The following is a 23,238-nucleotide window of genomic DNA, read 5'->3' on the forward strand; positions in this document are numbered from 1 at the left end:
TATGGTTTTGCACCGTCAAGCTAATGTGCACCATTCCCTTCAAATTAGAGGATGGTGCAGGCTGTTTTTTTCCACTCTGCAGCTCTTCCTATTGCCCCACTGGCGGGCTGAGCAAAATTGACCCCAGCGTGCCAATTGTATCAGCAATGCAATACGGTTTGCTTAAATATTCTACAAGACATTAATACGGTTTCCATGCCAAGTACACTATTGCGGATGAAGACAGTAGCCAAGACTAAGACAGGATTGCCATTTTATGTTTATTTTCCGTGCGCCAAATTGGTAAACAAGACCAGGAATCTAAACTGCGTCGATCAAAGAAGTCGTATAATTAAGTGTTCTATCTATATGAAGGGTGCTTTGATGTGTGCTTATAAGTTGCATAGTAATCAAAAATCGCCTCGTTCTGTATTTTATGGTTTCTTGGCGAAATGGACGCAAATGCTCATGAGAACACTCCGCTCTGGCGTTATGTAATTGGTTGTCACAGCACAGCGAGGGGCCATCTCTAGCGTCATTGTTTTTCTCTCACAAACCAACAGCACCACAGAGGAGGAGCATCCTGTTTTCTACATGGGATTAGGTGCATGTGGTCTTTTAATCATTCATCAAATCTGCTCCCGCTGAAATGCATCCAGGCTTACAGCTGACTAAAGCGTCTCATAGTTATGCGTTTAGCAAAAGGCATGTTATCTTGTGCTGAGATGTGCCGATGATGATGAGGAGGAGGAGGATGATGATATGTTGCAGGGACTGGTTAATGGAAGCTGGGGCATCACATTCCCAAATCGTGTAGCTCCTGTTCCCCCCTCTCTTCAACCAAAGCATCCATTCCTGCCTAAAACCATACAGCTAGCTTTTCTGTGAGACTGCATGATTGATTAAACGGCTAACTTGTGTTTTGTTGTTGTTGTTGTTTGTGGTGGTGGTGAGGGTGTTCATTTAAATGAAATCCTCTAGAGTTAAATTCTTACGGTGGAGTAGCAGATGACAGACAGGTCACTTGTGTCCCCTTGCCTGTTTTGGAGCTGTCCCTGGTGCTGAATTTATTGTTTGCTGGAGTGCATTTCTGTCAGCATCCAAGGTGCCCCCAAGAGAGCTCGACACTAGGCTGCAGAGACGAGATGATGATACTCTCAGGGGGGTTAATGCAATTGTACTGCAGAAAGGAGAGTTAAAGAGTACCTGCTATTTATTAGCAGACTCTTAAGCTTTCACTGTCGAGACAAGTTGAAAGTGTATTGCTTGGAACTCTTGTGTACTTCAGCAAACTATCTATCTATCTATCTATCTATCTATCTATCTATCTATCTATCTATCTATCTATCTATCTATCTATCTATCTATCTATCTATCTATCTATCTATCTATCAAACTCAGTTAACAAAGAATGATGGATGCTTTAAATCCATTTAAGGGCCTGTAAAATCCATATGTTTGCAGGTAAGAAACCTATAGTTTATCTATAGCATGTCATATATAAGGCACAAAATATTATTTTAAAACAGTCCAAATCATTTGAATGGTTTCACACATATTAAGGCTTGAATATGAGAGGAGAAAAAACATTTTCATTCAACTTTTAGCGAGATATTGCCCAGGTATGACGACATGCACCAAATGCAAATCAACTTAATTAGAAGGAAAAGTCTGCGTTAGAATGATATCCACAATTTGTGATGTGTGTGATGATGTTCTCTCCAATAGGAATTTTTGAAATACTCATATATATGTGTGGTAGACAATCTTGTTTGAACAGGCTCATTCTGTTGTTGTTTGCTGTGTATATTCAACACTGTACATTTTAGTTCTGAGAGTTAAATATTGACAAAATGATATGATGATGAAAATATGATGACACATTGCGAGCTATGATAAAAATAAATAAAAAGACAAGCTTACAAGCAGAGTAATTCCACTCTTTAAATCAAGCTGCTTTCTTTCTATATATGTGAGCTGTTAATTCAGAGATTATTCCGTGTCATGTTGAATTTCTAGAAATGTTTGCCCGCGCTCACTTCCCATAGTGTTTACAGTGTGTCTGCATTACTGTTCACCTTCTGTTTTCATGCTTGGCTTGTTTTGTTTTTGATTGTGGCAAACATCCTCCTGCTCAGGAACTATGTGTTTGAGTTTAATTATGATTTGCAATCATGTAATCAGTGGCTTGATGGGTGGTTTTCTTTAACCATTAACAGAATAGTTGTTATGTGAACATTTTATCAGGAATGCCCATGCAAGCTTAACTAACAGTTTTAGGAAGTTGTTTTTAGATTGTTTTTAATCCAACTTTTGGCCTTGTCTGCAATGACTGGGAAAGGATTAACACGAGCGTGGGATTTATGAGTTGCATTGCAGTTAAAGCTATTGTCATTTGATTGTTTGTTCCTCTGTTTAATGTGGAATATCTGACATATGGGCTCTACCGCTCCCAATGGAGGTTTGCTTTGCTAAATGGAAGGGGAGGATCAATACAGAGTACTGCTGAATGCATTCCATGCCAATTAAAGGGAATTCGTTTTACTTAAAACAAAGCAATTTGTTTTCAGATGAGCTTTTATTTCAGTCAGTTTGTTTTTGATCTTTTATTACAAAATCATGACAATTTGTAGGCTAATGCAGGAATGGGTGCCGAACACTGATGCATTCAAATAGTCTGAAACGCTGTTCTGTCGGATCTGTTTCTGTCTGTTTAAATGTCTCACAAAGAGATGTTGTTGGTGACCTTTTTGTTGTTGTTAGTCTCCGGTGTTTCTGGAACAACGTAGGTGTGGGAAACAGGACAACGTGTGAAATAGTGGGGCCTTCTCTAATGTGTTTGCTGATGAAAGGGTTAAGGGCTGTTGTTCCTCTGTGAAAAGAAGAGATAGTGCTGTCTGACAAGGTGTGAAAAAAGAGCCAATGTAAGAACAGAGAGTCTGAAGGGCAGCCGGAGTGTCTCATTTCTCTCCGTGCAGAGGAGGACACACACCGGGAAGACTCCTGTCCTTGGCACAAGATTTATGACATTAGAGATTATCAAAAACATCTGCGGTGCTTTTCACACCACACAAGGATTCTCATTTTGTTTTTCTGAAGCTCTTTCCATGACTATGATTTTTGCTCAAATCCAGAGATATTAAGAAAAGCGAGATGCCATCATAGTGGAGTTGATTTTAGTTAAAGAAAAATTAGGAGGAAACAATTTTATCACACGTGTACATGTGAACAGGATGAGAAACACTACGCACATATCACTAGGTAACATTATTCTTGTTTATCCTGTGGTGGACCCTAATGAATTACATCGATGTTACCCGGAGTTGTTCATGCAGCGTCATCACAACATGTCGGCGTTTGCCTCCTCTGAGTCATCATCTTGAAGCCGTGGCTCACCCTGAGGCAGAGCATAGGCCCCAGTTTGTGTCGTGATCTTTTGGGCATTTCAAAATGGAGTCCTGGTGTGCACCTCCAGCGCACGAATCCCTGGAGTTTTATCAGTTCTGGTATGAATGGTTTCTAGATCAGTGGGTCTGTTGATGTTTTGATTAATAAGTGCATGGATGCAGAAGGTCGGGTGAGAGGGCTGAACACTAGTGGGTGTCTTCCTCATAAACATAATCACACAGAGAGAGAGAATAGGAGAGCCACATGTTTTTCTGTTGGTCATCTTAACTTGATACTATGTTTTCCGAGAGCAGTTGCCTGTTTTACACTCACTAGCCACTTGGTTAGGTACACCTTTCTTATACTGGCCCATCCTTTGGCCTTGAGAACTGCTCTAACTCTTTAAGGCAAATATTCAACAAAGTGCTGGAAAGATTCCTCAGAGACTTTGGTCCATGTTGACATGATAGCATCACACGGTTGCTGTAGATTTGTCAGCTGCAAATCCATGATGAGTGTCCACCACATTCCATTGAGATCTGGTGACTGTGGAGACCAATTGTGTAGAGTTAACTCACTGTTAACATGTTCAAGAAACTAGTTTGAGATAGTCGAAGTTTTGTAGCATGGTGTGTTGTCCTGCTGGAAGCTGCCATCAGAAGACAGGTACACTGTGGTCATAAAGGGAGGAACATTACCAATAGGGCATAAAGTGTGCCAATAATAATAATTTTTCAATTAGAAGACTTTGGAACTTGAGAAATATAAATACTCAGTTGAAAAGCACCAGTGGTCACAGTGAAGTGACCATGAATCAGCATTTTATAAGAATTTGAAGCATAACCAGCAGACTGCTTGCTGTTAGGCATCGAATAGAGCTGGCATTTCTCAGGCTGTTTCATTTGATGTGTGGGTTGCTTCATCACTTCTCTGCCTGAATTCAGTCGACCCGTCCATTACCTAAACTGCTTATCATGGTCATGGGATGCAGCAGCTCAGCTGAGCACACAGTGAGGGGTACACACAGAGAAAGATTCAAGCACACTGTGAAGCACAGATGATTTCCAAAAGCAATCACATTTTTGAAGAAAAGTAAAGCTGAATTGAACTACTTATAGCGTCATTGACATTGAGCATTGAATATTTTGGTATTAAAGACAAGGTGGCTGTACGATATAAGCACGATAGCATGATGCTGGAGCCAAGCTTACTGTTATTTTAATTACTAAATAATTAGATCTGTCAGCTATGGTGTTCAGACATTTCAAAAGGCTAAAGTCACATCCTCAAACTCTGTGATATTTCCTTACACCAGAATTTATTAAATGATTGAAAGCACCAAATTATCACATTTCAAGTTAGAACCGGTGGACTTTCAATATTTTGCTTGATAAATGGTCAAATGTTGTCCATTAATTTCCTCTCTGTGGAAATATTGACTGTGCCTGCATTAGCTGAAGCTTCACTTCTGTTTTTAATTATTAAGGTTTCACACTGGGTAGTAATTTGCTTTTTTTATATTTATACCTGGAAAAAAAAATACCGGCAAATGCCAAAGGAATAATTTGTGCATGGAATAAAATGATCTACTGAATGAAACATGTCAAAAATATGGTTGACCCTGATGAAGGCCACAAGCCGAAACGCGTTGGTCTATTATTAAAGATGTTCATCTTCCCTCAAGTGTTGCTGGAGTTCCTGCTTCGTGAAAAATATAGTTGAAAAAAGGTTTTAACACAATCTCGCTTACGTTATACATTGTTGTAACAGTAAACTTTGTTAACCTTTTTCTATAAAGTTAAACAGGCATACATGGAAAACAGCACTTTTTTAAGCTTGAAACTTAAATTTCAAAATAATATGAGTTAATTAGACACTGATGTAACCTGGGAAACCAACTCGGCTAAATTGGTGCTCAGCATTGTTTTTTTCTAAGACTCAGCATTATTGTTGAATTTTGTGTTCTGTGTGGGCCTGAGGCAGTCACACGTGTCAGTGACAGCAGAAAGACTTCAATCTGTAAAAAAAAACAAAGCTGAACATATAAATTATCATTTGCATCAACCGATCCAAACCATATTGCAGATTTCACACCAAAATTAGTCATTTTTCCACACACCATTTTCATCACAGTTTACTATATTTGACTAGATTCTAATCATCCCAGCATTAATTATATTCAGCAGGTGGTGCATTAGTGGTTAAAGTGTACAAAAGAAACTGGTATTATTAAATATACCCCATTGCTCTATGCAGAGTTTTATAATCTCTCCATAACTGTGATAGTTTAAACTGAAACCCAGATAATTTCTTAATAACCTTCTGCCATAAAGGTGACTTCTGTTTTGACACACCTGGGGTTGATTTTCATTTATATTCCAATTAGGTGAAGTAGCAGCACTTTAACCAGCTTCCTGTTAAAAAAGAAAAAGAAAAAAACTCATGCTTTGTTTTCCTGCAGGGGACCGACAACTATCTCTCTCTTAGGTTTATGGAAATCTGACCTCCCATTGGTGGAGAAGGTGAGATGTTCGTGTTTGTGCCAATTGTCCTGTGTGCTGGAAGCTAAGTTTAATCTGAAGATGCGGATGGATGTCAAAGGGACGATGCCGAGCACAGACCCACAGATCTGAACAGTTTTTTTTTATGTATAATGCTAAATGCACCACTTGAGTTAATTAATAGCTCTTTGACACTGGTGTTAATATTTGATGAGACTGTCGCAGCCTTTTTATGGGCAAACTGAAGGTCAGGTCATCTTTGTTGCTTATTGGAGACTTTTAAATTGTATTATTCCGTAAGTGGTGCACTTTGTGTCGTGTACTGCATGATTAGATGTAGGATTACAATGCAATTAAAGGGTTGGATTTCCGTTTCCTAGCTACTCCAACAATCAAACTGACTGACTTGTACTCTCTATGGTAGCATTAATGTTTTGACTCAACATATTCTCGTGTTCTTTTCTTAGAAGAGATTATCTCAGATTTTATTTTTATTATCTCACTAGGAGTAGATTTCCCCGTCTCACAGGAAAGACTGATTACCCAGGAGGAGCTATTGATTTTCCTTGTTTGATCTCTTTGTTCTGTGGGCATTGGGACAGAATTTCACTGCGCCGGGGAGGTTAAGCATCTGTTTGATGAGCACAGTCTGGTGTTTGTATATGCAAGAAGGCTCATCGGAACATGATGGCCCAGCTCAGAAAGGCTTCTCCAGGGATGTTGTGCAGTTTGGACTAAGTCAAAGCTGGGTCAGAAGAACCTATATAGATTGTTTTTATTAGTAAACAAAGTATCCTGGAATATGTAGCACACATAGAAGATCATTGACACATTTTTTTCTCATTCTTTCATTATACCTGTTAGCTTTTCTACTTTTTCCCATTTAAACCACGCTCTCTTTTTCAGTGTTACTACCGTCAAGCTACATTTTTGCTTTGTGTCAATTCTTCTTATATGATTTCTATTTAATTAACTGCCTTAAATTAAAATGTCCCTATTTTGTTCAGTATTTCATAATCAGGAAGTGACCTACACCATAGAAGACTTTTATAAAACTCTATCCAGTCTGTATCCAGTCATTATTCTGTCTGTATGGGCAAAATGGATTCATGTTACTCACCTGCTGCTTCCTTATTCACAAGGGGTCACCACAGCAGGTACCTCCACATGTTTGATTTGGCAGATTTTTACACCAGATGCCCCTCCTGACACAACCCCAAAGGGATTTGTGTCTCCTCCTGATATCAAGGTGGGATCTTTTGCTTGTTAGGTGAATGTGTAAACCACTAGCATTAAAGCCCTAATCTTCTTTATTCATTGTATTGTCTGATCTCAGCCACACCCTTTAGCAATGCCTGTAAACCTCTCCTAATTTCAGATTTAAATTTACACTTGATCACTGTTTCCTGCTGGTGGCAGCTACCACCAGGATTCATATTTTTCTTTCTTCCACATTTAGCAACCACCAGTTTTGCCTTGGCTCATAATCAGACATAAACATGAAGCACTTTGTGAGCCAAACTGGCAATGCTTGTTGTCAATACTTTTGATAAACATTAACAGAAGACAGTGCTATGTGCCAACTTTAAGCAATCATATTTCAAACCACAGCTGCTGTTTGCCATGGTCTGAAATTGTGAAATCTGATCAATTAGTTAGATTAATTACATTTTCGTTTCACTTGACAAATCACATTTTTAAGTAGTCAAACAGGAAATGAGCTGACTCTGATCCAACAAGTCGTGGTCTAAATTTTTGCAACTCAGGTCTGGTTTGTGTATCAGATCTTCAGTCCCCAGCTCTCTGACTGGACACATGGGGAGATTTGTGAGTGTGTATAAATAGGAATGTAAAGTGATTACACAGTGGACAGTGACACATCTCTGGATAAACTAGTGTTGCTTATTTTCTCCTGTCAGTTTCCTGCTGATATGATTATAGGAAAGGTCGTTTCAGTTGCACTGTCTCTGACTACAGATGCATTTTAAAACTTTAAATTAAATTCAAAGTCTTTCGAGAAGCAAATCCTTTTACTCAGTTACCCGTAGTGAAACACATCTGTGCACTTTGGGGGCCAGAAACTGTTGTTTTCACCCTCCATACCTTCTCTAGCCCCTCTGTGAGCCCTTGGTTTTTCTCAAGCTTCTCATGTTCCTTCTTACTGATCTTGCTATCACTTGGTATAGCTATGTTATGTGCATATGTAGCTTGGTGTAGTATGCATCGTCCTGCATATTATTCCAGCCACTGGGTTCTGGGGTCCCATGTATGCCCTGCCTGCTAGTATATTACACCCTGCTGTTATGTGCTGGATTGTCTCAGGGGCATATTTGCACAGTCTGTACTTGGGGTTTTCCCTGGTGTGGTAGCCCCCAGTGTAGCATCCCTGGCTGAATGATGGTCTCTTATACTGATGCTTCACAGAGGTTTTATTGGAAAAGTTTTCATTGAAACGTTCAGTGAAGACACCGTAAGAGCTAGGAGCAAAACAAAACCAACAATATTACTACCATAACATCAAAATATCAAGGAAACAAATTTCTCCTGCTAACATATAGCATACACATCAAATTTACATCACTCAATTCAGGCAGTGCAAAGGTTAATCTAGTCTTGCAGTCTTGAGTGACTGCCCTATCTACTAGGAGCTGGGGTTTTGCACTTCTGGTGATTCTGTTCTGGTGTTCCTTTCTGGGCCCTGTTCATGTATTGAGCCATGTGCCTGTTCATCTTAGCTGGTATGATGTCTGACAGAAGCTTCCATGTTGTTCTGGGGCACGTTATTGGCCAGTAGTTGGATGGGACCAGTCCCTTCTGGAGATTCTATAGGGATTAGGACTGTCCAACCTTCAGTTAGCCATTCAGAGTGTGTCTCAGCCATTCAAATTGCTTTTTTTTGGTCCAGCTATCAACAGAGGGTCCAGGTTTCCAGCTTAGCCATGATCTTTTCTGTGAGGTTAGCTGCTTTCACATTCAACGCCTTAAATGCATGAGGATATCTCCCACTGATGTTCGGGCTCCTTCCTTTAGCATTGTGTTGTACCTCGTCAACACACTATAAACACACACACACACACACACACACACACACACACACACACACACACACACACACACACACAGTATTGTTGCTGTTCCTAGTGCTGTACTCTTCTTGTTCCTTGGATCTCATGGAGCCGCTCACCCAGTTATAGGGGTCACTGCATCGAGTGCTCCGATTACCACGAGAACTGCCGTTGCCCTTGTCTTCCACACCATCTCTAGCTCCTCTCTCAGCCTTGAGTATTTTTCAAGGATCCCCATGTTCCTTCTTCTTAATGTTGGTATCATTTGGTATACATCTTCCTCTGTCTTCCTCTGCTTCTGCACCATCACTATGCCCCATTGTTTAGCCATCTACAGTATGCCCATCTGTATCTTTCTCTCTCTCTCGCTCTCTCTCACTATACATATATATAGATAGATATGGTTTATCAAACTTGAAGTATCGAATTTAAAATAATCTGCAGCACACTCACCCTCTCTGTAATAACTGCACCTCCCACTCCCTCTTCTCACAAATGCACATAGACACATACAGACATTGGTTTGAAAGGCAGCCCATCAGTATTCAGAGCAGCATCTGGCAACTAAATGATAAGAAGGCGGAAAGCTGGTAGGTTTAAAGAGCTACATTCCCAGATTGATTATTGCCATGCTTATTTATTCACTGCCTTCCTCTGTTTCTTCTAACTGCCTGGACATTAGCAGAAACTGGACTGGAACCAGAGGCCTTCATCCTCTCTAATGCAACATTCAGGCACTGCTGCATGTCTGCAGTTCATTTCTTCATCACACCCCATGACAACATGTCTGTCTCCCCCTCCTCGACTCTGTTCTGCTTCTCCTGTCCATCTCTCTTCGCCCTCCCCTTGTCGTTTTCCCTCTTATTCACCACTGTCACCAGGAGGCTTGTGGCAAGAGGCTTGATAGTTACATAACCACTGCAGCAGTGCTCCGGACACTGTGATAAATCACAATGCTTGTAGCAAATGTGTGCTTGTATTTGTGTGTATTTCTATATGGGCTGACGAGTGTGAAATGAATCCTTCTGCCAAAAAAGCATTTGAACACTGGAGACCTCTGGGAGACCTTCATTCAGTTGTCCCTTCCGATCTGCAGACGATGATGAATTAGAGAGAAAATAATGAATACTTGACCCCTACAGTGAGGAGATCCTCCAGTGGCTGTGTGCAGTTTGCGGTCATGGTTTGGGTCTGCTTAACCAGGAAGGGTTACTAAAAATAAATAAAGCTTTTCTCCATTCTATGGGAGTAGTCTCTATCAGGACAATGCCCCCCACTAGCACTCACTGAATGGCTTGCGGAGGATAAAAATGAATGAATCGTTGCTAAGGCCTCAGCAATCACTGGACCTCAACTCAATTGAGCATCTATGGTGGTTTTAGGATCAACTAGTTAGACAGTGATGTCGCAACACAGAGGAGAGGACTCGAATGCAGACACCAGGCACAAACCCAAGATCAAAATCCAACCAACTTGGAGAACCGTGAATAACCACTGCATCACCACGACAACTGTGGACATCTGACTGTCAGTGTTTAATCATTGTTTAGTATTTAAGTGCTTGGTTAGTGGTTGATTAATTCCCTTTTTGAAACAGATATTTTTCTTTGCTAAAAATATTGTTAATAGCTTTTGTTTCTTTTGTGCTTTGCAAATTAGTCTCACTGAGAGAGGCCATTACCTTCTCTCTGTGGTGATATTGAAACTACGTGCACACGATTGAACCCAAATCCTGTTTTAAACTGTTTGAAACTGACACACAGTTGGCTGTCATATAACAGGCAGCATTGGTATGTCAGCATCTACCCCTCTCAGTCCCTAACAGCTCCATGTGACCTGTAGATGGCAATAACCTCTGCCCTCCCTGTGGGTGGGGGAAGAGAGAGAAAAATTCCATATAAAATCACTGTAAAATTGTAATAATTCTTTTGCATTAGTCACATTTCACTGCTTAGGAACTACTGTGTGAGCTTCTGTTCCGGTAGCTGAACAATAAAAAATCTGGCTGATTCACACTATTATGCACACAATAGATATTGATTTAAAATCATATAATCCATCCAGAAGTTATGCAGAAACTGTATTCTTGTGCAATAGCACAGAGCACATCAGATAGCTGAGTCATCCCGTGCATGTTTGATGACCCGTGCAGCTACTCTGCACAAGCAAAGGCCAGCAGGGACTTAGATTTTACTTCATAGTATGTAGCTTCTGGGATCAGATAAAGAAATCTGAAGCTGGTGATAAGTAACTGCTCTGCGGTTATGAACACAAATTAATTGGAAGAATATTTGATGAGTTTGATGCTGGTGACAGATTGAAAGCAGCATTCTGTTGCTTCAGGGTATAAGAGTCAGGTCTGCCCTCATCACAATAGGTTAGGATGAAGCAGATTCCTTCCTTCATTACTTTCTGGTAGTTATTTTGTCCCCAATAGACAAGAGATATTTTGCTTTCTGATTTTATACTTTCTGATGAAACTATGAATGAAACATTGCTGGTGTTTAGCCACAATAAGAACACGATAGGGTCGATATAACCTCAAAATTTTATTGGAGTAATTCAAGGACCTTTGCAATGATGATATTATGAAATACTATGAAATGTTTTATCTTTGACTGCAGCTCAAAGGCAGCAGCATTAATTAGTGCAAACAACATGAAGGGCATTTCTGTCCTTCTTTTCCAATTAGCGACTCTCATTGATGGCAGACTACCTCATTCGAAGTGTGAATCTATTGCCTCAAGGTGCCAGCAGCAGCATTATAGTGCAATAGTAATGACCAAGCATTATATACAGTGGCTCAGTATAAGTCAAATGTAAGTACAAAAGTAACCTAGGTGGTGTTTTTCAGTTGAAATGTGAAGTAGAAAAGAATTGTTTAGTTTCCTTTGTAACTCTTCAGGATCCTGAAAAATATTGTCATCTAATAAAATTAAAACCTGAAAAATATTTTCTACCTGGGATATTCTATCTTGGCTTGAGTGCTTTACCCGGTGGCTTAAAGCACTCCTTTACCACCATGTAACTTCATCCACTGTTTCTTCTTTATGTCACATGTAGTGCATTTAGCAAGTGTTCCAGCAATGCTCGGTGGAGTCATTGTTTACATTGGGGTTGTGCATCACTAGAATTGCCTCCTTAATAGCCCAGTTGTGCTTGAAGTAGAGAAGCAAGTTTGTTGGTACCAAGTGTAGCAGAAACAGTATTCTTGCATATTTTTTGCCAAATATTGGCTTTTGGTGAAGGTTGTTGAAGTAGCTCCTTTTTAGGTATTAAATAATCATTGGGGGGCATGCGTTGTTGTTGTGCCCGACAGGAAAGGTAAATGACATTGTGATTTGACACTGGCTAAGTTGGCTGGCTAAGACTATGTTTCTTCCAGGCTGAAAAATTGTTGTTTCTAGAAGAGTACTCCTAAAGAGTTTATCTTGTACCATAATAAAGTTGATACTTGTGCTTTATTTTATTTTGAAAAATATGCTGATAGCTGTTAATTCAATTGTAGTTCAAGTCTAGTCAGTTCAATTTGATTGGTTATGAGAATCAGAATCCTTTACTAATTGTGTGGTTAGAGTTGCTACAAGACAATAAGAACAGTAACAGACTGAACTAAATTAAACAATATATAAATATAATTAATTAAATAATATATTTACAAGGCTTACTAAACACTCGATTTGATTGCAGTTTTAGTTAGTTGTGTGAAATGAGAAGAATCGGTGCGATAAAGTTAGATCTCCGACTCGTGAATAATGCCCGTTATCCTTGTAAATGACAGAAAGTTAGCTCTAAAATTCCACAATGTAAATAAATAAGTAATTGTCTTTCTATAGCACATGTAAAACCAAAGTGCTTTACAATAAAACATAAAGGTGTTCTTAAAAAGTCATGCTAAATACACTTATACTATATACATTAAATAACACAATAACCTGTTCAACCACAGTTCCAGAGATTAGCAGCTTCCAAAAGCTTGACAAAATAGTACATAGTTTCACACGGTACACTAGGTTTACTAATACTAAATTCTGTTACAGTAAAAAAGTCAGTTTAGCAAAAAATAAACACCAGTAATTCCACATCACATCTGACTTTATTCCTGGAAAAATCTGCCACTTTAGCTATCTAGCATTGGCACTGTCAGTGACACATAGCTGAATCTTTTTCAGTGCTCTTTCCATTTATCATATAGCCCCAGGATGGATACACTATATAAGTATAGTGTGCCATTGCCAACATTTTGAGCACTGTGAGTACACAGCCCATGTATTCCAATGTACCTTCTAAGCCATACTTGTCAGTGTCTACATACTTAAGCTTAAGATATGCATTTTCAGACAAAGCTCCAGTTTTGCAAAGACATCAGCAATGCAGTAGCACAAGTCTGAGTGATGTTTACGTACATAAGAACAAGAATTTGTACATAAAAAATGTTTGTGTAGCTCATCTCTGTCATAATTTTCCTCCTTTTCGTCAGAAGGAAAATTCTGTTAATATTTTGCAGTTTCAGCTGCTTTTTTTTCCAGTGGCCATGTTAGCCGTTAGCCAAAACAGTGGAACATGAAGGGTGTTTCATCCCCAAATACTGCTGCACACTCCCCATTTGGATCAACATGTCAGTTTACATTTGACTCTCCTATTCCATGCTTCAGCGAGCGCTGCTAGGGCTCACAGCATTTTATGTTCAGCTGATGAATACGAAATAAGACTCTCCTCACCTTCCATCCTCGCTGGTTTTTCCTCCCTTCCTGTTTGTCTCTCAGTCTATTGCTCTGCCTTGTTTTGCGTGCTGTTTCTTTAAGGTCTCTTCTCTCCATTTCAGTTCAGTGCACCACTGGTCTCCTCGAGTTACCCTCTTGTGTACACTGGCGCTAACACTCAGGGACTTCCTACAACTTGGCTATTGGATGGACAGCTGACAGAGTGTCACTGAACCAGCCTTCTTGCTTTTGTCTAAAGCATCGGTCACATGGCTGGCTTATAACGACAGCCTCGGCTGTTACGACGTGTGTGAAGTCTGCACTAGGCAGCTCTGTCTCCTGGCAACATCCACCAGCCTGCTTATGCTGTGCTGCACCGTGAGATGAATCACATCTTTGTACCGTCAGCTGCCGTTCTGGCTCCGTGGCTCTCTCTCTATTTCGCTCGAGAACAGCCTAGCTGCTTGACCAGCCCCTCACTTTGTCCTGACCGTGCTGTACTTTCTCCCAGCCTTTGTCCCTCCTCATTTCTCCTAACACATCCCTCCCTATCTCCATCTGGAGCTCCATCTCCTCCTCTTCTCTTCTCCTCATTCTCAGTCCACGTCACTCTCTCTCTCAGTGAAAGGCCTCCCTTTCTTCTCATGCGTCCTCTTTTACTCAGTCAGTAGAAGGGGATGGCATGCTGAGCTCAATCAAACACAGTCAACAACCATAGTTTAACAAAAACCAACTGCATATGAAAACACAAGCTGCTGCTTTTATTAGTTTCTTCGATTTAAGATATTAGTCGTTTTTATTACTGTAGAGCGCGAAACTGTTACTGAATTCATTTCGGGTAACCAACTTTGCCTTTCTGAAATGCCATTGTCTATATTCAGAGTGGAAAGAGATGGCTTGGTAATGTGCTGGAGTAAAGTTAGTTCATCTCGCTGAAATCTTCTTACTGTAACAAGCTTACATGTTTGCTGTGGTTCCCATTCAGTGCTTTAAAAGGCTTGTCAACACTGGGCCTTCTGACTGCATTAAGAACATTTGTGACACTTGGATCAGCAGTTTTCTTTAATTCTCTTGGAAGCAGTTTCTGCTCATGAGGTACAGGCTGGTTTCACGTGTGTTATGTTACTGTAAACAGGAGTGCTGAGCCATGGTGTGTCAGCAATGCATTTGTAATGCTGGTAAAAGTTAACTCCTTGGGAAAAAACAAAACAAAACTGACAAATGTGGAGTCTCACAATAGCGCTGTCCTGTTGGTGTACAATATATGTTTCATCAACAATAAATTCCTCTTCACACTTCTCGTCTTTCTGTCTCACTTGTCCTACCCGCCTCTTTGCTCTTCTTGCTCGTGAACTCCCTCCCCCTCTAAAGCTATTCAAATGGCACACTGCGGGATTATCCCTCAGCCTCTGAGACACGCTGGTTTGGTCAGACTTATCGTCCTCTCTGGGTTTACTTTGGCCACAGAGGTCAAAGCTGCAGAAATAAAATTTGCAACATATCGTTTATTGTTTTAAGAGCTGATGTAAAGGACATATTTGGACTACAGTTTAAGGAGTTTGCTGTTTTAAGGAGCTGCGCTGTGTTTTCAAATTTGGATATTGGTTTTCTTTTTTCTTTTGCAGTGATGGAGTCAAACATGGTACGTGAATATGCAGAAGGCTGGATTGTAGCACTCAGTTATGTCCTTTTTTTGTCCACAATCAAAACAGGTTTCAAAAACATTAAGATTACAAAACGGATTGCTTTGTCAGCGGGTTTTTTTGTTGTTTTTTTCAGTGTGTGGGTTGTTTGTGATTTTCAATTTGCAAGACACATTCAAATGGATTTGCACAAAACAGCTATTATTGTTGTCATATTTCTTTGTGTGTGTTGCTATGCTTTGGGTGTTAAGTTATTATACAAGCCTTCATTTAGCACCATCTGTACCAAGCTTACCATGATGCTACAGTTTAGTTTTTTTCTGTAACATTCCTCCCAGTTAAATCACAAGGGAATGAGAGGTGTGTTCACAGCCACTCAGGTGGATTAACCTCAATAACTGGAGTATAAGCCCCTCTGTCTCTTGGGACACAGAGCACTCTCACAGTGGACCAAAACTGTGAATTTTCTGTCATGTATTCTCTTTGTGCTGCTGGACCTTCTAAGTTTACGCTGATGACGTTTGAGTTCTTGGGCATAAAATGTTCACCAATATCATTTTATTACTTTCTTTATGTGTTTTGTTTAATAATTAAACTCACTTCAAAGTTCTTGCCTGTCATAAATACTAAAAACAATGCCTCAGACATTTTTGACTACAGCGACGCTCCTGGATGTCTGAAGGAATTTGTGAACATGCTTGTGGAATTACCTCTAATACTTTCTAATCATTAACATTGTGTAATATTGAATTAGTGTTCCATGTTTGGCTATGAGGTGGGACACTGGTATTGTGCCAGAGCTTAACTGGCTTTGATGTCACTAGGTATTGTAGTCACTGATGCCAAAGCTTATTGGGTGACTTGGCTGTGGGACAGGGTGCTGGACCAATGGCCTTTCTTGGCTGCTAGGATTAAGAACTGCTACTTTAGGGCTACTTAAATTTTGAGCTGCATGAGGTTGTCTTGCATCATAAAGTTGACTGTTTACAGTGTATGGATTTAACTTCATTAAACATAAATGCACGTTTGCATGTTGATTTAGAAAGTGAAGTCTGCCCTTTTGCTCTTCTTGTGTTCATATACAGTGCTATGGAAAAGGAATTTCCCTCTCACACGATTCAAATCATCAAAAAATGTTAGTAACAGACAGAGGTAACTTGAGTAAATACAAAATGCAGTTTTTAAATAATAATTCAATTTATCAACTCTGTCCAAACCTAACTTACCCTGTGTGAAAAAGTAACTGGCTGTCTCACCCTTGACAACAAGAATTGCAGTCAAGCATTTGCAATACCTTGCAAGTCTTTCACGTTGGTGTGGAGGAATTTTGACTCACTTTGCAGGATGTTGTAATTCAGCCATGCTGAAACGTTTTTGTGCATGAATGACCTGTTTACGTCATGCTATAGTATCTCAATCAGGTTTAAAATCTAGAATTTGACTAGGTCCCTTCAAAACCGTCATGTTGTTATTTCTCTGAGCCATTCAGAGGTGGAATTGTTGGTGTGTTTCGGATCATTGTCCTGCAGCATAACCTGAGTGTGCTTGAGCTTCACGACATGAAGTGACAGCTGGACATTGTCCTTCTGGATTTTTAGGTAGAAAACAGAATCGTTGATTCCATCAATTACAATAAGTCGGTCAGCTCTCGAAGCAGCAAAGCAGCCCCAGACCATCACAGTTCCACCACCATGTTTGACTGTTGTTATGGTGCTCTTTTAATGAAATGCTGTGTTGGGCTCTTTTGTGACCTCCTAGATGAGTCGTCAATGTTCTTTTGGAGTAATTTTGGTAGGCTGACCAATCCTAGGAAGATTCAGTTCTGTTTTAAGTTTTCTCTCTTTGTGGATAATGGCTTTCATCCTGGTTCACTTGATTCACAAAGACGTAAAAATGTCTTTATAACTCTTTCCAGACTGATAGATGTCAGTGACTCAGCTGTTTGAGATCTTGGTCTGATGTGCTGCTTTTTGAGACCTTTTAGCCTACTTAACTTTGTCAGACAGGTTCTATTTAAGTAATTTCTTGATTCAACAAGTCTAATAGTAATCAGATCGAGATGTGGAACTAAAAAAGTACACATAGGTCCAGGTAGGTTTGTATACCTTTTTCCCCGTAATCAGTGAAATTGTTCTTATGCATCCAGATTATCTTTGTCTAATATTAAAATTTGTCTGATCTAAAACATAAAAGTGTGAAAAATATGGAAAAAAACTAACAAACAAGGAAGTGAACAAATGCCTTTTCACAGCACTGTATGCATGCATGCATAGCATGAAGATGGTTCGCTGAAAAGGACTAAAATGATTACATGTCAATTCTAAACTTGGAATTTAGCACATTTTTAAAAAGTTAAAAGTGTCAAGCCTTAGTTGAGCATTAAATGTGCTGATATCTGGAATTTGTTATCTAACAGTGAAGCTACCTCTTACCTAGCTGTTCTCAGTTAGGCCAACCCTCCCATTTACCATAAGCTAATGACAGTTAAGCTAAGGGCATGAGGTAATGGTTCATGTGCGGACATCAGAATATAATCAGTATTCTCACATGTCAACGAAAGTGCTCACAATTTCCAAACATAAAGAAAGGGGATCTTGCCAGAGATTGAGTTCCTTGTTTGTGACAAGGACAGAGGGGTAATTGGAGTCTTTTCGTTGTCATGGACAGCATTCAGTTATGCTGGGTGTGGCTGGCATCTATTGTAAAATACTAAAAGTCCTTGTATTTGTTGGGCAAGTGGTGAGCGTGGCTGACATATTTTCTCTGTGTCACATGGACTGACAGAAATGGAAGCTGTCCTCAGTTTTGAGAAGTGGGTTACTGTGGGTGTTCCCCTGCTGATCACACTTTTCACAGAAAGTACTGCAAGCTGTACAATATCACATAACATACTGCATATATGGGAAAATCGCTGGTGGAACTTTACACTCCTGTCTCATATTCCTCTACGGCACAGGTGTCGAACTCCAGGCCTTGAGGGCCGGTGTCCTGCAGGTTTTAGATGTGTCTTTGATCTAACACAGCTGATTTAAATGGCTAAATTACCTCTTCAACATGACTTAAAGTTCTCCAGAAGCCTAACTAATCATTTGATTCAGGTGTGTTAAAACAGGGTGAGATCTAAAACCTGCAGGACACCGGCCCTCGATGCCTGGAGTTCGACACCCCTGCTCTAAGGCATCTGTTTTCCCAACCAGTTTAAGTCATTAGCTGTAATAAAGCTGATTCATACTCAAAATGACAATCATGCTAATGTAATATTTTTCTTTCTTCAATATCTTTATTATGAGGGTGGTAAGTCAAGTCTTTGCATTTTTTACCATTCGTCTTCTACGTTTTGGCAAACACACTTTGCATGTCAATGCATTAAAAGCTTTGTGTGTCTTATTTCACAAAGTTTATCCCCTATTTTAAGGAATACAAGCGGCACTGACTGAACAAACTTATTGGTGGTAGTGCTTAGGCAGTACTTTTTTTTTCTTGGCCTTGGATGGGAAAACATGAAGTATAATGTCATGTCTATCTTGAACCACTGCACAGGTTTAACAACATTCAGTAGTTCTGTAAGTATTTAAATTCATAAAACAACAACAAAAAAAAGCTCAGTATTCCTGTGTATATATATGTGCAGTTGTGAAATGTGTCACTCACTCAGAAAGAAGACATTGCACCTTTTTTTCCCCTGGAACTGTTCGCTGCATCTGAAAGGCTCAAGTTGTCTTCAATCCAGTCTGTGACAGTAAAATTGCTAACTCCTAGAATAGCTCTGTTGTTTTGCAACCAGCAGAGAGTGCACTCTTGATAATAGTCAATGAATGAAAGCCTTGACTGCAGAAGAGCCTCAAAGACTGGCGTAAGCCTGGTGATAGTAACCAAGGGCTTTGATGAATACAGCTTGGCTAAATCAGTTATCTGTCGTCTGTAGAAACACTGACTGAACTGGCAGCAGACTCAGTCACGCAGGGTGCAAATGTGTTGTTGAACTCCCTGATAATGTGTTCATGTCCAGACTTTCTGTGAAAAAAAAAGTTACTACTGACAATCCTTTCCTTGTATGACTTGATCTTGTGGTTTGAAGCCTATTATTCCTCTCACAGGGAAAATTACGTTGTTTATGTTGTTAATATAGAAAGTGAGGTCAGGCCAGTTCAAGTCGAGCCAAATACAGAAAGCTGTTTTTTATGACTCATTCCAAGGATGAAGGTTGTTGCAGGAATTAATTTGTTCTTGACAGCAGATGGAGGTTGAAGGATGAAGCATGAAGGGCTAGGCTACTGTTTGAACATAATACTCCTTGTGATGCAGCCAGCTGCAGAGCGCTGAGTCAGTTTATTCTCTGAAATGGCCACAACTCATCCTTCATCTGCTCTGACCTATAGTTAGCATACCTAACCATCCAACCCGATATCACAATAAAGCGTGTATCACGTGTACCACCATGTCCAATTCATGCTTTGCCTCTCTCAGGTTGGACTGTGCAGACTAAGAATCAATTAATCACACCCTTCCTTAATAATAATTTACAAAACTCTTTATCATTTTAATTAAAAGTGTTAGTAGTGTTAAAAGTTGTGTTTTGCTCTGTTGGGCCACATACAGAATTAGATAATAATTAAATCCACTGTAATTATAAAGACCCAAGAAACCGTGGCAGGGGAGGCTATAAATTTCATTGTCATACCGGCTGTTGCAGCGCTATGAAGAGCTCTCTGTCAAAGGAAAGACATTAGTCATGAGGACAAAATAGATTAGGTTTCAAACAGAGTTCAATACCAATATAATGGCCAGCAGTTTCTTCTGCTTGCACCTCTGTGGTAGGGTATTGAGTGAATGTCAAACAAATAAATATCAATCACCTTAAATACTTGAGGAACTGTGTTATGTACACCTTACTATGCAATCAGCAATCAAACAACTTAATTAAAGAATGCATTCAGATGTATAAATAGGAGTGTTGATCTTGTTTCCATTCTATTTTAGGGCGTTAATTACATGATTCTATATTTACACACAAGGTGCATTTCCAGGCAGCTAAACTGTGTAACTATGTGTAGTGTGTATGTGTGACAGCTAATTCTCAGATCTAATGTGTCAAAGGAATGGGGGTTTTCACTGTGGAAGAATCGAGGTGTGTGACGCTCCACTCACTGTGATGTCTTTTCTAGGACACACCAATCTAAGAACCCCCTTCTCATTCCTCAGGGCACAGTGCTGCATGCATGGCGGAGAAGACTATTTTTACCTCATTATTATAAACGTCTCAGATAGACACCCTACCTTGAAAGATTCTTTTGAGTTACCAGGAAAATAAATTGTCATAGTTTTGTTACACTAAGTCCAGCTCGGCCATGTTTTTAACTAAAGTTTTTGCTTTCTTGTGGTGTCGCTGTCTCTCATTATTGTTGTTCTCTTTTGCCTTCTTCAGTGCATGAGGAACCCAGCTCTTCTGCAGAGGACAGGTTTAGTCATTAGAGTGCTTCGCTTCATCCAGGAAAATGTCTGGCTCCTACGATGAATGTGCAGGTGGTGACGACACCATGGACAGCTTCTGGGAGGTAAAGCCACCGTCATATCTGTTCTCATGGATTTTCAAATTGTACCAAAACCTCTCACCCTCCATTTCTATTGATTTGGCTTCTGAAATCAAGCAATGCTATCAGTGAAATCATGAAACTGTTCTTAGAAGTAAATGCGTCACACACATCTTAATGAGGCTGTTTGATATCCATCCCCATTGAGTTTCTAGCCAGAGGGCCACTTGTGATGTCCATTTTAAAGAAGGGTTTGATGCTTTTTGCTTTAGTGCCAAAAGTTAAATTAGACTCTCTTATATCTACCCATTATATACGCTTCATCATCTTCGTATAGTGGAAAAATACTGATGACTTCAGTATGGACTTCAAACCCTGCAAAAGAGGGGTCATTTTGAGCAGTAGTTTGATGACTGCTTCAAAACGCCTTCGTCTAATATGATGGAAGTACAGCAGTCAGAGCGCTCAAAGTACTCAAAATAAATAAGCAAATTTATTACACACAAATTATGAAGTATGAGGAAAAGTAAGGCAGGTTTGTTTATGAACCTTTCACCAGCAAGGGAATTCAAACTGGCATGCTTAAGGCAAAACGTAATGCATTAAGACAAGCTGTAAACCAGAGAGCAAAGTAATATAGGAGGCTAATTTGCATTTTAGCACGGTGTGTTTCTTTTGCTCCAAAGGGCATCATAAAAGTTTCCTCTTTATGAACAGAAAAACATTTTTAAATAGCATTATCATAAGATCAAATTTTAATACTGAGGATAAAGTCAGTAGATAAATGTTAAGGACATTAGCATATTTCCTTGTGGCCAGTTTCATAATAACTATTTCTTTGCTGAAAATCTAAGAGTTTAATATAAATCTGGTAGAGACACTTCCTCAGCATTTTTTGTTTTGTTATTTCTCTATAATAGTGAATCAAATTTGCTTTAGATCATACAAACTGTGTTAAGGGTTACAGTTAGCCAAGTAGTAATTTTGTCCCCTGGTGGAAACACAACTGTGTGTGTGTGTGTGTGTGTGTGTGTGTGTGTGTGTGTGTGTGTGTGTGTGTGTGTGTGTGTGTGTGTGTGTGTTTGCACTTTAACCCCCCCAACTTAGTGATAATGAATTCCCTCAGTACAGAGTCTTCTTTGTGTTGTGGCTCTTAGCCACAGAGACTCAGACAAAGAGCCTCAGTCATCAGCCTCTCTGAGGCAGCCTTTCACCACATGCACCTGCCTATATCGTCTCAATACTAGCAGCACAGCTAGAGTCAGTTTATGGTTTATCAATGCTATAAAAAATGCTGTATCCTCATGTTTTGTCATCAGGAAGGCTTGTGTTTTATCCACACAGAATGGTTTTGCGGCTCAAACAGAGGGGCTCAGGTGTGTTTTCATGTGTACAACCAGTACACCAACGTGTTGTTGTTGGTGTGACTTGGCAAACTGTCACATAGGACAAAACTCATACCGTTAAACACCTGTCTCATGGCCTCCCTGCAGCTACCATCTCAAACAGTAACCAAACATGCGTGCTCACGTCAGGACCAATCAGAGTGCAGCTTTACAGCCAGCGAGCATATCAGAGACGCACTCCATGATCTGTGTTTGTATTATGCTGTATATGACTATGTATTTATACCTATTCCACACACAGTCTGTCATATTTCTGTCTTTACTTTGTCATCTATCCCTGAGTATCTGACTGCATTACGCCTCTCAAGAGGATTAAAGCAGCTACCCACACACATACACTCACTAAAACACATTCATCCACACACACAAACTCAAGCCCGTGTCATTGCATAACTACACATGCACAGGCACTGGTAAACCCCTCTCCCTTCATCATGCACCATGAGCACACCCCCCTGCAGGCACAAAAGAGGCGGAGCCGCTCAGCCTGGCACTGCTTTTTTAAGGTAGTCCAAGTTAAGGGGGTGGGATGTAAAAGAAAATGCAATAAAATAAACATCGAGGTAGCATAACAGCTTTGATATTTTTAATTAAATAATGAAGTTGGCCGGAGCTTTCTGCTTGGATGGAGTAGCATATTGTATAATGCAATAAATGAAACATACACTCAATTGTCAGTTTATTAGTGAAACTGTGTATTAAAGCATGTTTTCTTTTGAAGACTTTTTATCAACTCTCCAGATTAAAGGGCATCCCTAAATGCTGTTTGGATTTGCTGTAGTTTCTGTAATGCTGCTGACACATTTTGATGTATGTTGTGTTGAATGTGTAAACAGTACATAAAAGATGGATGTAGCTACTATGTCAACACTGATTGGTTGTACAAGCTAGAAGCGATCATCTATGGACAACAGGGTGTTACAGTGGTCAGGTTCAACAATGTGAATTAGTGCTATTTATACTAGCTGCCAGTTGTGAAATTATACAAACATAATAAGCTTTAATACAATTTAACCTGGCAAA

At 39.8% G+C, this 23,238-nt stretch overlaps 1 protein-coding gene across 3 annotated transcripts in view; it reads left to right on the forward strand.

Annotated features, from left to right (window-relative positions):
• Positions 1-23,238, forward strand: part of pacsin1a (protein kinase C and casein kinase substrate in neurons 1a) — a 34,544-nt gene that overhangs the window by 575 nt on the left and 10,731 nt on the right. For 2 of the 3 annotated variants that reach the window (XM_085443230.1, XM_085443232.1), the window contains exon 2: positions 20,704-20,833. In XM_085443230.1, coding sequence (XP_085299356.1) covers positions 20,774-20,833 — 60 coding nt within the window. In that variant the 5' untranslated portion in view covers positions 20,704-20,773. Of the gene's footprint in view, positions 1-15,036; positions 15,278-20,703; positions 20,834-23,238 lie in introns of those variants that run through there. The other variant, XM_085443231.1, reaches the window with a different exon arrangement.

Source organism: Copadichromis virginalis, linkage group LG20 (genome assembly GCF_057382275.1).
Source record: "Copadichromis virginalis isolate Kocher_CV1m ecotype Utaka linkage group LG20, C_Virginalis_male_GT1.1, whole genome shotgun sequence".
Lineage (NCBI taxonomy): Eukaryota > Metazoa > Chordata > Actinopteri > Cichliformes > Cichlidae > Copadichromis > Copadichromis virginalis.